The 12,713-nt window shown below is 45.9% G+C and overlaps 1 protein-coding gene across 1 annotated transcript in view; it reads left to right on the top strand.

Moving 5' to 3' along the window:
• The window catches only part of LOC128697097 (roundabout homolog 2), a 124,234-nt gene that overhangs the window by 77,486 nt on the left and 34,035 nt on the right, over positions 1 to 12,713 (top strand). The window contains exons 7-8 of the mRNA XM_070095090.1: positions 11,239 to 11,336; positions 12,345 to 12,565. Coding sequence (XP_069951191.1) covers positions 11,239 to 11,336; positions 12,345 to 12,565 — 319 coding nt within the window. The remainder of the gene's footprint in view (positions 1 to 11,238; positions 11,337 to 12,344; positions 12,566 to 12,713) is intronic.

Here is a 12,713-nt window from a genome sequence, read left to right as displayed (position 1 = left end):
GGTAAAACACTAGCCACAGCCTGGTATCACAGCAGACATAGATAAAACACTAGCCACAGCCTGGTATCACAGCAGACATAGATAAAACACTAGCCACAGCCTGGTATCACAGCAGACATAGATAAAACACTAGCCACAGCCTGGTATCACAGCAGACATAGATAAAACACTAGCCACAGCCTGGTATCACAACAGTAATAAAACACCAGCCACAGCCTGGTATTACAAGAGTAATAAAACACCAGCCACAGCCTGGTATTACAAGAGTAATAAAACACCAGCCACAGCCTGGTATTACAAGAGTAATAAAACACCAGCCACAGCCTGGTATCACAGCAGACATAGATAAAACACTAGCCACAGCTTGGTATCACAGCAGACATAGATAAAACACTAGTCACAGCTTGGTATCACAGCAGACATAGATAAAACACTAGTCACAGCTTGGTATCACAGCAGACATAGATAAAACACTAGCCACAGCTTGGTATCACAGCAGACATTGATAAAACACTAGCCACAGCTTGTTATCACAGCAGACATAGGTAAAACACTAGTCACAACTTGGTATCACAGCAGACATAGATAAAACACTAGCCACAGCTTGGCATCACAGCAGACATTGATAAAACACTAGCCACAGCTTGGTATCACAGCAAACATTGATAAAACACTAGCCACAGCTTGGTATCACAGCAGACATTGATAAAACACTAGTCACAGCTTGGTATCACAGCAGACATAGATAAAACACTAGCCACAGCTTGGCATCACAGCAGACATTGATAAAACACTAGCCACAGCTTGGTATCACAGCAGACATAGGTAAAACACCAGCCACAGCCTGGTATCACAACAATAATAAAACACCAGCCACAGCCTGGTATCACAACAATAATAAAACACCAGCCACAGCCTGGTATCACAACAATAATAAAACACCAGCCACAGCCTGGTATCACAACAATAATAAAACACCAGCCACAGCCTGGTATCACAGCAGACATTGATAAGACATTAGCCACAGCCTGGTGTCACAGCATACATTGATAAAACACTTGTTATGGCTATAACAATGCCCCTGAATGAAAGTTATGGGAGAAAGTGTGAAATAAACTCATTATCAACATGAGGGGACCAAGACTCTTCAACATGCTACCAGCAGATATCAGAAACATTGCCTGAACGAAGGTAGAAGCTTTCAGGAAGAAGCTGCACAGGATCAGCCAGGTTGAGATCACTGTGTGGGCAGCTAGCACAAACAGACTGGTTCGTCACACTACCATCACGGGTGTCTGGCAACAAGACAGGTTGAGGGACAGTTGGCAAGGTTAATATTGAAGTCTTTCACAGATACATCACACACACACACACACACACACACACACACACACACACACACACACACACACACACACACACACACACACACACACCAATACACCTCCCAGAACACAGTCTTAGAAAAGAAGTTGAAGGTGTGGTATACAAATGCAGATGGAATAACAAATAAGTATGAGGAGTGGCACGAAAGAATCAAGGAGACATCCCCAGACATAATAGCACTCACAGAAGCAAAACTCACCGGAATAATAACAGATTCAATCTTTCCATCCGGATATCAAATCCTCAGGAAAGACAGAGGGAGGAGAGGGTGAGGAGGAGTTGCACTGCTCATTAAAAACCAGTGGGGTTTTGAGAAAATGGAAGGAATGGATGGCATGGGCGAAAGGGACTACTTAGTAGGAACAATCCAGTCTGAGGGACATAAGGTGATAATTGCAGTAATGTACAACCCACCACAAAACTGCAGGGGGCCAAGAGAAGAATACGATGAGAGCAACAGAACAATGGTCGACGCACTAGCCGAGGTGGCCAGGAGAGCACACACGGGGGGAGCAAAGTTACTAGTTATGGGTGATTTCAATCACAAGGAGATTGACTGGGAAAATCTGGAGCCCCATGGGGGTCCCGAAACATGGAGAACCAAGATGATGGATGTGGTACTGGAAAACCTCATGCATCAACATGTTAGAGACACTACCAGAGAGAGAGGAGAGGATGAACCAGCTAGACTGGACCTTGTATTCACCTTGAGTTGTTCGGACATCGAGGATATCATGTATGAAAGGCCCCTGGGGGCTAGTGATCATGTGGTTCTGTGCTTCGACTACGTAGTTGAACTCCAAGTCGAGAGAGTAGCAGGAATAGGCTGGGAAAAACCAAACTACAAAAGGGGGAACTACCCAGGCATGAGGAACTTCCTTCAAGACATTCAGTGGGAGAGGGAACTGACAGGAAAACCAGTACAAGAAATGATGGACTATGTGGCAACAAAATGCAAGGAGGCAGAGGAGAGGTTTATTCCCAAGGGAAACAGAAATAATGGGAAGAACAGAACGAGTCCTTGGTTCACCCAAAGGTGTAGGGAGGCAAAAACTAGGTGTACTAGAGAATGGAAAAGGTACAGAAGACAGAGAACTCAGGAAAATAAAAAGATTAGCCGAAGAGCCAGAAACGAATATGCACAGATAAGAAGGGAGGCTCAGCGGCAATATGAAAATGACATAGCATCAAAAGTCAAGACTGACCCGAAGCTGTTGTACAGCCACATCAGGAGGAAAACAACAGTCAAGGACCAGGTAATCAGACTGAGGAAGGGTGATGGGGAATTCACAAGAAACGACCGAGAGGTATGTCAGGAGCTCAACACGAGATTGAAAGAAGTATTTACAGTGGAAACCAGTAGGACTCCAGGAAATCAGAACGGAGGGGGGGCACCAGCAAGTGCTGGATGAAATACATACAACCAAGGAACTTGACACCTCAAAGGCGGTGGGACCAGACATCTCTCCATGGGTCCTTAAAGAGGGAGCAGAGACATTGTGTGTACCATTGACAAAGATCTTCACATCATTTGAAACTGGGCAACTCCCTGAGGTATGGAAGATGGCAAATGTAGTCCCAATTTTTAAAAAGGGAGACAGACATGAAGCACTAAACTACAGACCTGTATCACTAACGTGTATAGTATGCAAGGTCATGGAGAAGATCATCAGGAGGAGAGTGGTGGAGCACCTGGAAAGAAACAAGTGTATAATTGACAACCAGCATGGTTTCAGGGAGGAAAAATCCTGTGTCACAAACCTATTAGAGTTTTATGACAAGGTGACAGTAGTAAGACAAGAGAGAGAGGGGTGGATCGACTGCATTTTTTTGGACTGCAAGAAGGCCTTCGACACAGTTCCTCACAAGAGGTTACTGCAAAAGCTAGAGGATCAGGCACACATAACAGGAAAGGCACTGCAATGGATCAGAGAATACCTTACAGGGAGGCAACAACGAGTCATGGTACGTGACGAGGTGTCAAAGTGGGCGTCTGTGACAAGCGGGGTTCCACAGGGGTCAGTCCTTGGACCTGTGCTGTTCTTGGTATATGTGAATGGCATAACGGAAGGGATAGACTCAGAAGTGTCCTTGTTTGCGGACGATGTGAAGTTAATGAGAAGAATCAAATCGGATGAGGATCAGGCAGGACTACAAAGAGACCTGGACAGGCTACAAGCCTGGTCCAGCAACTGGCTCCTTGAGTTTAACCCCGCCAAATGCAAAGTCATGAAGATTGGGGAAGGGCAAGGAAGACTGCAGACACAATATAGTTTAGATGGCCAAAGTCTGCAAACCTCACTCAAGGAAAAAGATCTGGGGGTGAGTATAACACCGAGCATATCTCCTGAGGCGCACATCAATCAGATAACTGCTGCAGCATACGGGCGCCTGGCAAACCTACGGATAGCGTTCCGATACCTCAGTAAGGAGTCGTTCAAGACTCTGTATACCATTTACGTCAGGCCCATACTGGAGTATGCAGCACCAGTTTGGAATCCACACCTAGTCAAGCACGTCAAGAAATTAGAGAAAGTGCAAAGGTTTGCAACAAGACTAGTCCCAGAGCTACGGGGATTGTCCTACGAAGAAAGGTTGAGGGAAATTGGCCTGAGGGTCAGGGGAGACATGATAACGACATACAAAATACTGTGTGGAATAGACAAGGTGGACAAAGACAGGATGTTCCAGAGATGGGACACAGACACAAGAGGTCACAATTGGAAGTTGAAGACTCAGATGAATCAAAGGGATGTTAGGAAGTATTTCTTCAGTCATAGAGTAGTCAAGCCATGGAATAGCCTAGAAAGTGAAGTAGTGGAGGCGGGAACCATACATAGTTTTAAGGCGAGGTATGATAAAGCTCATGGAGCAGGGAGAGAGAGGACCTAGTAGCAATCAGTGAAGAGGCGGGGCCAGGAGCTATGACTCGACCCCTGCAACCACAAATAGGTGAGTACAAATAGGTGAGTACACACACACACACACACACACACACACACACACACACACACACACACACACACACTGGGGAAGGAGGCTAGATGAGCTTGCAAGGAAGATGGAGGAGAGGTTAGCAGCAGAATGCAGAAGGTGGGAGCAACATGCCACAGTAGCAGAAGCCAAGATACAGAGATTAGAAGAGGAGCTGAGAAATCTGAAACAGCCTAGAGACAAAGATAATACAGAAGTGCATCAGCAATGTTTACATCAGACACAGACAAAGGGTCTGAAGGGAGCATGGAAGCTAAACTGTATGCAGAGGTCCTGTCAAACCCACATGGGGCCAAAACAAAGACAGGGAGCACACTATGACAGAATGAAAGGTTGGAAGACATTGAAGGAACTAGGACATATGCAGGGACCTTACCAGACACTTGTGGGCCCCAGGAACAGGTGAACAGGAAGGACAAACCAATGAGCACAGGGGCCACAGCTAGGGAAGGGACTGAAGGAAGGAACACTCCACAGGAAGGAACTAAAACACCTCAAAGGATGCAATGGGAGTCACAGTGGGAGGTGGAAAGGGAGAGATCCGTGTTTGTCTATGGGCTAGACGAAGCTGAAGGGGAAACTTATGATGAAAGAAAGCAGGAGGAGAAAAAAGCTATTGAAGGTATCATGAAGGTGATAGGCGAGGGAGACATGACCCAGGTGGCAAATTTTTGGAGAATCGGGTGGTTCACGAAGAAAAGGAATCGGCCTCTCAAAGTAATTTTCATGGCAGAATCAACTCGAACCATGATCCTGCAGGAGAAAGCACGGCTGAGAGGCAAACAGGAGTTCATGAGTGTGTACCTCGATCGAGACAGAACACAGGAGGAAAGAACAATACTGAAAGAGAGAGTGCAAAAACGAAAGGAGGAATGGGAGGAAATGAAAAAGGAGAGCAGAATAACCCAGGAACAGGTGGAAGGACAAGCACACCCCCCAGAAACACCTGCAGCAGGACTCCAGCCACGACACCCCCAAGGCAACTGAAAAATCCAAACCAACCATCACACACCGATCCCTCTGTTCCCACCCCCTGCACCACAAACACTACTCCTACAGCAACCCCCTATGGGAGCTCTTTCTCCACCTCCACTGCAACCCCCCCACAGGCCCCCACCAGGGCTCCTGCTCTCCCAACCCCAGTATTCCCCCAGGACCACAGTTACAATATTAGAACAGAAGTTGAAGGTTTGGTACACAAATGCAGATGGATTAACGAATAAATATGAGGAATGGCAAGAAAGAATCAATGAGAAGTCTCCAGACATCATAGCAGTTAAAGAAACAAAATTCACAGAGACAATAACAGATGCAATCTTCCCACCAGGATAACAGATCATGAGGAAAGATAGAAAGGGCAGAGGGGGAGGAGGGGTTGCTCTGCTCGTAAAAAACCGATAGAAATTCGAGAAAATGGGAGGCATAGACGAGACAGGAGAAAGGGACTACATAGTAGGTACACTTCAGTCTGGGGAGCACAAGGTGGTCATTGCGGTGATGTATAATCCACCACAGAACTGCAGGAGGCCAAGAGAGGAATATGAAGAGAGCAACAGAGGAATGGTGGACACACTTGCTGAGGTGGCAAGAAGAGCTCACTCCAGCAGAGCAAAGTTGCTGATTATGGGGGATTTCAACCATAGGGAGATTGACTGGGAAAACCTGGAGCCACATGGGGGTCCTAAAACATGGAGAGCCAAGATGTTGGATGTGGTGCTGGAAAACCTCATGCACCAACATGTTAAGGACACTACCAGAGTGAAAGGGGAGGATGAACCAGCAAGATTGGACCTTGTGTTCACCCTGGGCAGTTCAGACATTGAGGACATCTCATATGAGAGTCCCCTAGGAGCTAGTGACCACGTGGTTCTGTGCTTTGAACACATCGTAGAGTTGCAAGTGGAGAGAGTAACAGGAGTTGAATGGGAAAAGCCAGACTATAAAAGAGGGGACTACATAGGGTTGAGGAACTTCCTGCAGGAGGTTCCGTGGGACAGAGAACTGGCAGGAAAGCCAGTAAATGAAATGATGGAATATGTAACTACAAAATGCAAGGAGGCAGTGGAAAGGTTTATTCCCAAGGGCAACAGAAACAATGGGAAGACCAGAACGAGCCCCTGGTTTACCTGATGGTGTAAGGAGGCAAAAACAAAGTGCAATAGAGAATGGAAAAAGTACAGAAGGCAGAGAACACATGAAAATAGGGAGATTAGTCGCAGAGCCAGGAACGAGTATGCACAGGTAAGGAGGGAGGCCCAGCGACAGTATGAAAATAACATAGCATCGAAAATCAAGACTGACCCAAAACTGTTGTATAGCCACATCAGGAGGAAGACAACAGTCAAAAACCAGGTGATCAGACTGAAGACAGAAGGTGGAGAACTCACAAGAAATGATCAGGAGGTATGTGAGGAGCTAAACAGGAGATTTAAGGAAGTTTTTACAGTAGAGACAGGGAGGGCTGTGGGAAGACAGCACAGAAGGGAACATCAAGAGGGAATATACCAACAAGTGTTGGATGACATACAAACAACCGAGGAGGAGGTGCAGAAGCTACTAAGTGACCTTAATACCTCAAAGGCGATGGGACCGGACATCTCCCCATGGGTCCTTAGAGAAGGAGCAGAGATGCTAGGGTGAAAACCAGCATGGGTTCATGGAAGGCAAATCCTGTGTCACAAACCTGGAGTTTTATGACAAGGTAACAGAAGTAAGACACGAGAGAGAGGGGTGGGTTGACTGCATTTTCCTAGACTGCAGGAAGGCTTTTGACACAGTTCCCCACAAGAGATTAGTGCAGAAGCTGGAGGATCAGGCTCATATAACAGGGAGGGCACTGCAATGGATCAGGGAATACCTGACAGGGAGGCAACAACGAGTCATGGTACGTGAAGAGGTATCACAGTGGGCGCCTGTGACGAGCGGGGTCCCACAGGGGCCAGTTCTAGGACCAGTGCTATTTTTGATATATGCGAACGACATGATGGAAGGAATAAACTCTGAAGTGTCTCTATTCGCAGATGATGTGAAGTTGATGAGAAGAATTAAATCGGATGAGGGTAAGGCAGGACTGCAAAGAGAGCTGGACAGGCTGGACATGTGGTCCGGAAACTGGCTTCTCGAATTCAACCCTGCCAAATGCAAAGTCATGAAGATTGGGGAGGGGCAAAGAATACCGCAGACAGAGTATAGGCTAGGTGGACAAACACTACAGACCTCACTCAGGGAGAAAGACCTTGGGGTGACCATAACACCGAACACGTCACCGGAGGCACACATCAACCAAATAACTGCTGCAGCATACGGGCGCCTGGCAAACCTGAGAATAGCGTTCCGATACCTTAATAAGGAATTGTTCAAGACACTGTACACTGTGTATGTTAGGCCCATACTGGAGTATGCAGCACCAGTCTGGAACCCACACCTGGTCAAGCACGTCAAGAAGTTAGAGAAAGTACAAAGGTTTGCAACAAGGCTAGTCCCAGAGCTCAGGGAAATGTCGTACGAGGAAAGGTTGAGGGAAATTGGATTGACGACACTGGAGGACAGAAGGTTCAGGGGAGACATTATAACGTCATACAAGATACTGCGGGGAACAGACAAGGTGGACAGAGATAGGATGTTCCAGAGAGGGGACACAGAAACAAGGGGTCACAACTGGAAGCTGAAGACTCAGACGAGTCACAGGGACGTTAGGAAGTATTTCTTCAGTCATAGAGTCGTCAGGAAGTGGAATAGCCTAGCAAGTGATGTAGTGGAGGCAGGAACCATACATAGTTTTAAGAAGAGATATGACAAAGCTCAGGAAGCAGAGAGGGAGAGGACCTAGTAGCGATCAGTGAAGAGGCGGGACCAGGAGCTGAGTCTCGACCCCTGCAACCACAATTAGGTGAGTACGCGCACACACACACACACACACACACACACACACACACACACACACACACACACACACACACACACACACACACACACACACTCACACACACACACACACACACACACACACACACACACACACCATTGTTGCTGCTGGAAAGTGGGAGACTATTGTGAGGACGAGTGTATGGGCTCTAATAATGTGATTGGAGCGCCTGTGTGTGCACAGGAGCAGTGGATCCCATAATGTGATTGAATCACCTTTCAGAAGGATCTGGCTCTTCCCACACAGGTAAACTATTGGCCAAACTTTGAGTTAAATCCTTATACGTCTTCATGGTTCCTAATGGGATTAGATTCCGTTTACAGTCTTCGTTGATTTCTGATTATTTTTTAGTTGTATATGTATAAACCGAGTTGATGTTAGCGAAGTTGATGTTAGCGAAGTTGATGTTAGCGAAGTTGATGTTAGCGAAGTTGATGTTAGCGAAGTTGATGTTAGCGAAGTTGATGTTAGCGAGTTACTGTAAAAGATACTAGGAGATACTCTAAGAGATACTAGGAGATACTGCAAGAGATACTAGTAGATACTATAAGAGATACTAGTAGATACTGCAAGAGATACTAGTAGATACTGTAAGAGATATTAGAAGATACTAGGAGATACTGTAAGAGATACTAGGAGATACTGCAAGAGATACTAGTAGATACTGCAAGAGATACTAGTAGATACTGTAAGAGACAGTAGGAGATACTGTAAGAGATACTAGGAGACACTGTAAGAGATAGGAGATACTATAAGAGATACTAGGAGATACTGCAAGAGATACTAAGAGATACTGTAAGAGATAGTAGGAGATACTGTAAGAGATAGTAGGAGATAATGTAAGAGATACTAGGAGATACTGTAAGAGGTACTAGGAGACACTGCAAGAGATACTAGTAGATACTGTAAGAGATAGTAGGAGACACTGTAAGAGATAGTAGGAAATATTGTAAGAGATACTTGGAGATACTGTAAGAGATACTAGGAGATACTGCAAGAGATACTAGGAGATACTGTAAGAGATAGTAGGAGATAATGTAAGAGATACTAGGAGATTCTGTAAGAGATAGTAAAAGATGCTAGGAGATACTGTAGAAGATACTTGGAGATGCTATAAGAGATACTAGGAGATACGATGAGATACTGTAAGAGATACAGGGAGATACTGTAAGATATACTAGGAGATACTGTAAGAGATTCAAGGAGATACTGAAGGAGAAACTATGAGATACTGTAGGAGATACTGTAGGAGATACTTAAGACAGAGACAGTCTTAAGAGCTGCCTTAGGAAATCTGTCCCACTCAGCAGGCTGGGAAACACACATGACTTTGTTTAAGTTATCCCAGATAACGTGGGATACCCTTATTACCTGGAGTTTACCTGGAGAGAGCTCCGGAGGTCAACGCCCCCGCGGCCCGGTCTGTGACGAGGCCTCCTGGTGGATCAGAGCCTGATCAACCAGGCTGTTACTGTTGGCTGCACGCAAACCAACGTACGAGCCACAGCCCGGCTGGTCAGCAACCGACTTTAGGTGCTTGTCCAGTGCCAGCTTGAAGACTGCCAGGGGTCTTTTGGTAATATCCCTTATGTATGCTGGGAGGCAGTTGAACAGTCTCGGGCCCCTGACACTTATTGTATGGTCTCTTAACGTGCTAGTGACACCCCTGCTTTTCATTGGGGGGATGTTGCATCGTCTGCCAAGTCTTTTGCTTTCGTTGTGAGTGATTTTCGTGTGCAAGTTCGGTACTAGTCCCTCTAGGATTTTCCAGGTGTATATAATCATGTATCTCTCCCGCCTGCGTTCCAGGGAATACAAGTTCAGGAACCTCAAGCGCCCCCAGTAATTGAGGTGTTTTATCTCCCTTATGCGTGCCGTGAAGGTTCTCTGTACATTTTCTAGGTCAGCAATTTCACTTGCCTTGAAAGGTGCTGTTAGTGTGCAGCAATATTCCAGCCTAGATAGAACAAGTGACCTGAAGAGTGTCATCATGGGCTTGGCATCCCTAGTTTTGAAGGTTCTCATTATCCATCCTGTACGAACATTGATCAGGGATATTAGGTATCCCAGCCTAGGAAGGATGCCTTTATGTACGAATATTGTTTAGGGATATTAATTATCCCAGACGAGTTGGGACACCTTAGGCAGTTTCGCCATCCAGTGGCTTTATCAATATAAATTCTAGGACATAGCCACTGGAGGGCGAAACGTCTACAATAAAGATACCCAGATGTTGCACATGTGTCTTAATTTCATCTTGTCGGTATTATATACCATTCTTGCACAACGGAGTTTTGAAAATCATCGTCTTGACCTGTAAATTACCGTTCGTGTCTCGTGTCGTAGCTGTTCCTGAAACTGTTGATGGTAATTTAATGCCGGCGAAAAGTTGTCTTTCTTAAACACACACACAAAAACAAGTAAAGTGACACTACACCAAACTCACTATCCGCGTCCAGACTCACTATCCGCGTCCAGACTCACTATCCGCGTCCAAACTCACTATCCACGTCCAAACTCACTATCCACGTCCAAACTCACTCATTATTCATCCTATCATTTTCTTTGCACCTGTGATCGTGGCACTGTTGTGATCCTTGAAAATGAGATCCTCAGACATTACTACTCCCAGGTCCCTTACATTATTTTTCCGCTCTATTGTATGACCAGAGTTTGTAGTATACACTGCCTTACACACTGCCATAACAACACTGGAGTGAGAGATATGGATCTACACACTGCTAGTAACTCCAGTACAGTTGGAGCGTAATTTTGCAGGTATCGTAGCTACTGAATCAAGTGGAATGCTTCATGATATCGTAATTACCCAAGTAACAGTAACTTCCCTGTACTGAATTATCCAGACTATTGTAGAGTTCTTCCTTTTTCATTCACTGTCATCTACTCACTCTGCCCTCTACTATCTACCCCAGGATCGGACGTGTCACCCCAGGGGATGAGGATACATATGTCTGCGAGGCCGTGAATGTCGTTGGTACGGCCAGGACCAACGCTACTCTCACTGTCTACAGTACGTATCCATGCTGGTAGACAGGCACGCTATGCTGGTAGATAGTTGTGTTATGCTGGTAGATAGGTGTGTTATGCTGGTAGATAGGTGTGTTATGCTGGTAGACAGGCACGCTATGCTGGTAGATAGTTGTGTTATGCTGGTAGACAGGCATGTTATGCTGGTAGATAGGCATGTTATGCTGGTAGATAGGCATGTTATGCTGGTAGATAGGCTTGTTATGCTGGTAGATAGGCATGTTATGCTGGTAGATAGGCATGTTATGCTGGTAGACAGGCATGTTATGCTGGTAGATAGGCATGTTATGCTGGTAGATAGGCATGTTATGCTGGTAGATAGGCTTGTTATGCTGGTAGATAGGCATGTTATACTGGTAGATAGGTATGTTATGCTGGTAGACAGGCATGTTATGCTGGTAGATAGGCATGTTATGTTGGTAGATAGGCTTGTTATGCTGGTAGATAGGCATGTTATGCTGGTAGACAGGCATGTTATGCTGGTAGATAGGCTTGTTATGCTGGTAGATAGGCATGTTATACTGGTAGATAGGCTTGTTATGCTGGTAGAGAGGCATGTTATGCTGGTAGACAGGCATTTTATGCTGGTAGACAGGCATGTTATGTGGTAGATAGGCATGTTATGCTGGTAGATAGGCTTGTTATGCTGGTAGAGAGGCATGTTATGCTGGTAGACAGGCATTTTATGCTGGTACGTAGGCATATTATGCTGGTAAATAGGCATGTTATGCTGGAAAATAGACTTTATACTGGAGATAATCACTATACTAGCAGATAGATACTTTATACTGGTAAATACTTCAGATTGATAGATTAGTATTTTGCGCAATTTATGCTGGTAGATATACTTCAGGCTGATATATATTTAATGCTGATAGATAGATAGGTAGGTAGATTATCACATTTGATCCGAGGAAGGGGCGAAGAACTGCTCTACTTCCCCGGATCACGAGCGTGACGACCTGCTCAGTAGCCACGACCCTCCTTACAGCTGCTCCTGAATTCCTGGTACGACCCCAGGATGTGAAGGCTTCTGCAGGGTCGTCAGCGGCTTTCGAGTGCCTGGCTGTGGGTCGTCCTCCGCCCCTGGTGGTTTGGAGTCGTCAGGACGACCACGACCTACTACTACCCCGCCAGGATACCCCGTCTGGGCAGCCAGGAGACATGCCCAACGTGTGGGTGAACGCTGAGGGCACGCTAATTATCAACCAGGTGAGTTAATCAGGTGAGGCAGTGAGTCAACCAGGTGTAGGTGACCCCAGTTCTTCACCGGGACGGTGTCTAGTTGTAAATATATACCTGCAACATGGTACTAGCTCCCTAGAACCTTTCATGTTCCACTTCATCAGATGCACTCACA

This window comes from Cherax quadricarinatus, chromosome 49 (assembly GCF_038502225.1).
Source record: "Cherax quadricarinatus isolate ZL_2023a chromosome 49, ASM3850222v1, whole genome shotgun sequence".
Lineage (NCBI taxonomy): Eukaryota > Metazoa > Arthropoda > Malacostraca > Decapoda > Parastacidae > Cherax > Cherax quadricarinatus.
Note: the sequence above shows the minus strand (reverse complement) of the source record. Positions and strands in the feature narration are given on the sequence as shown.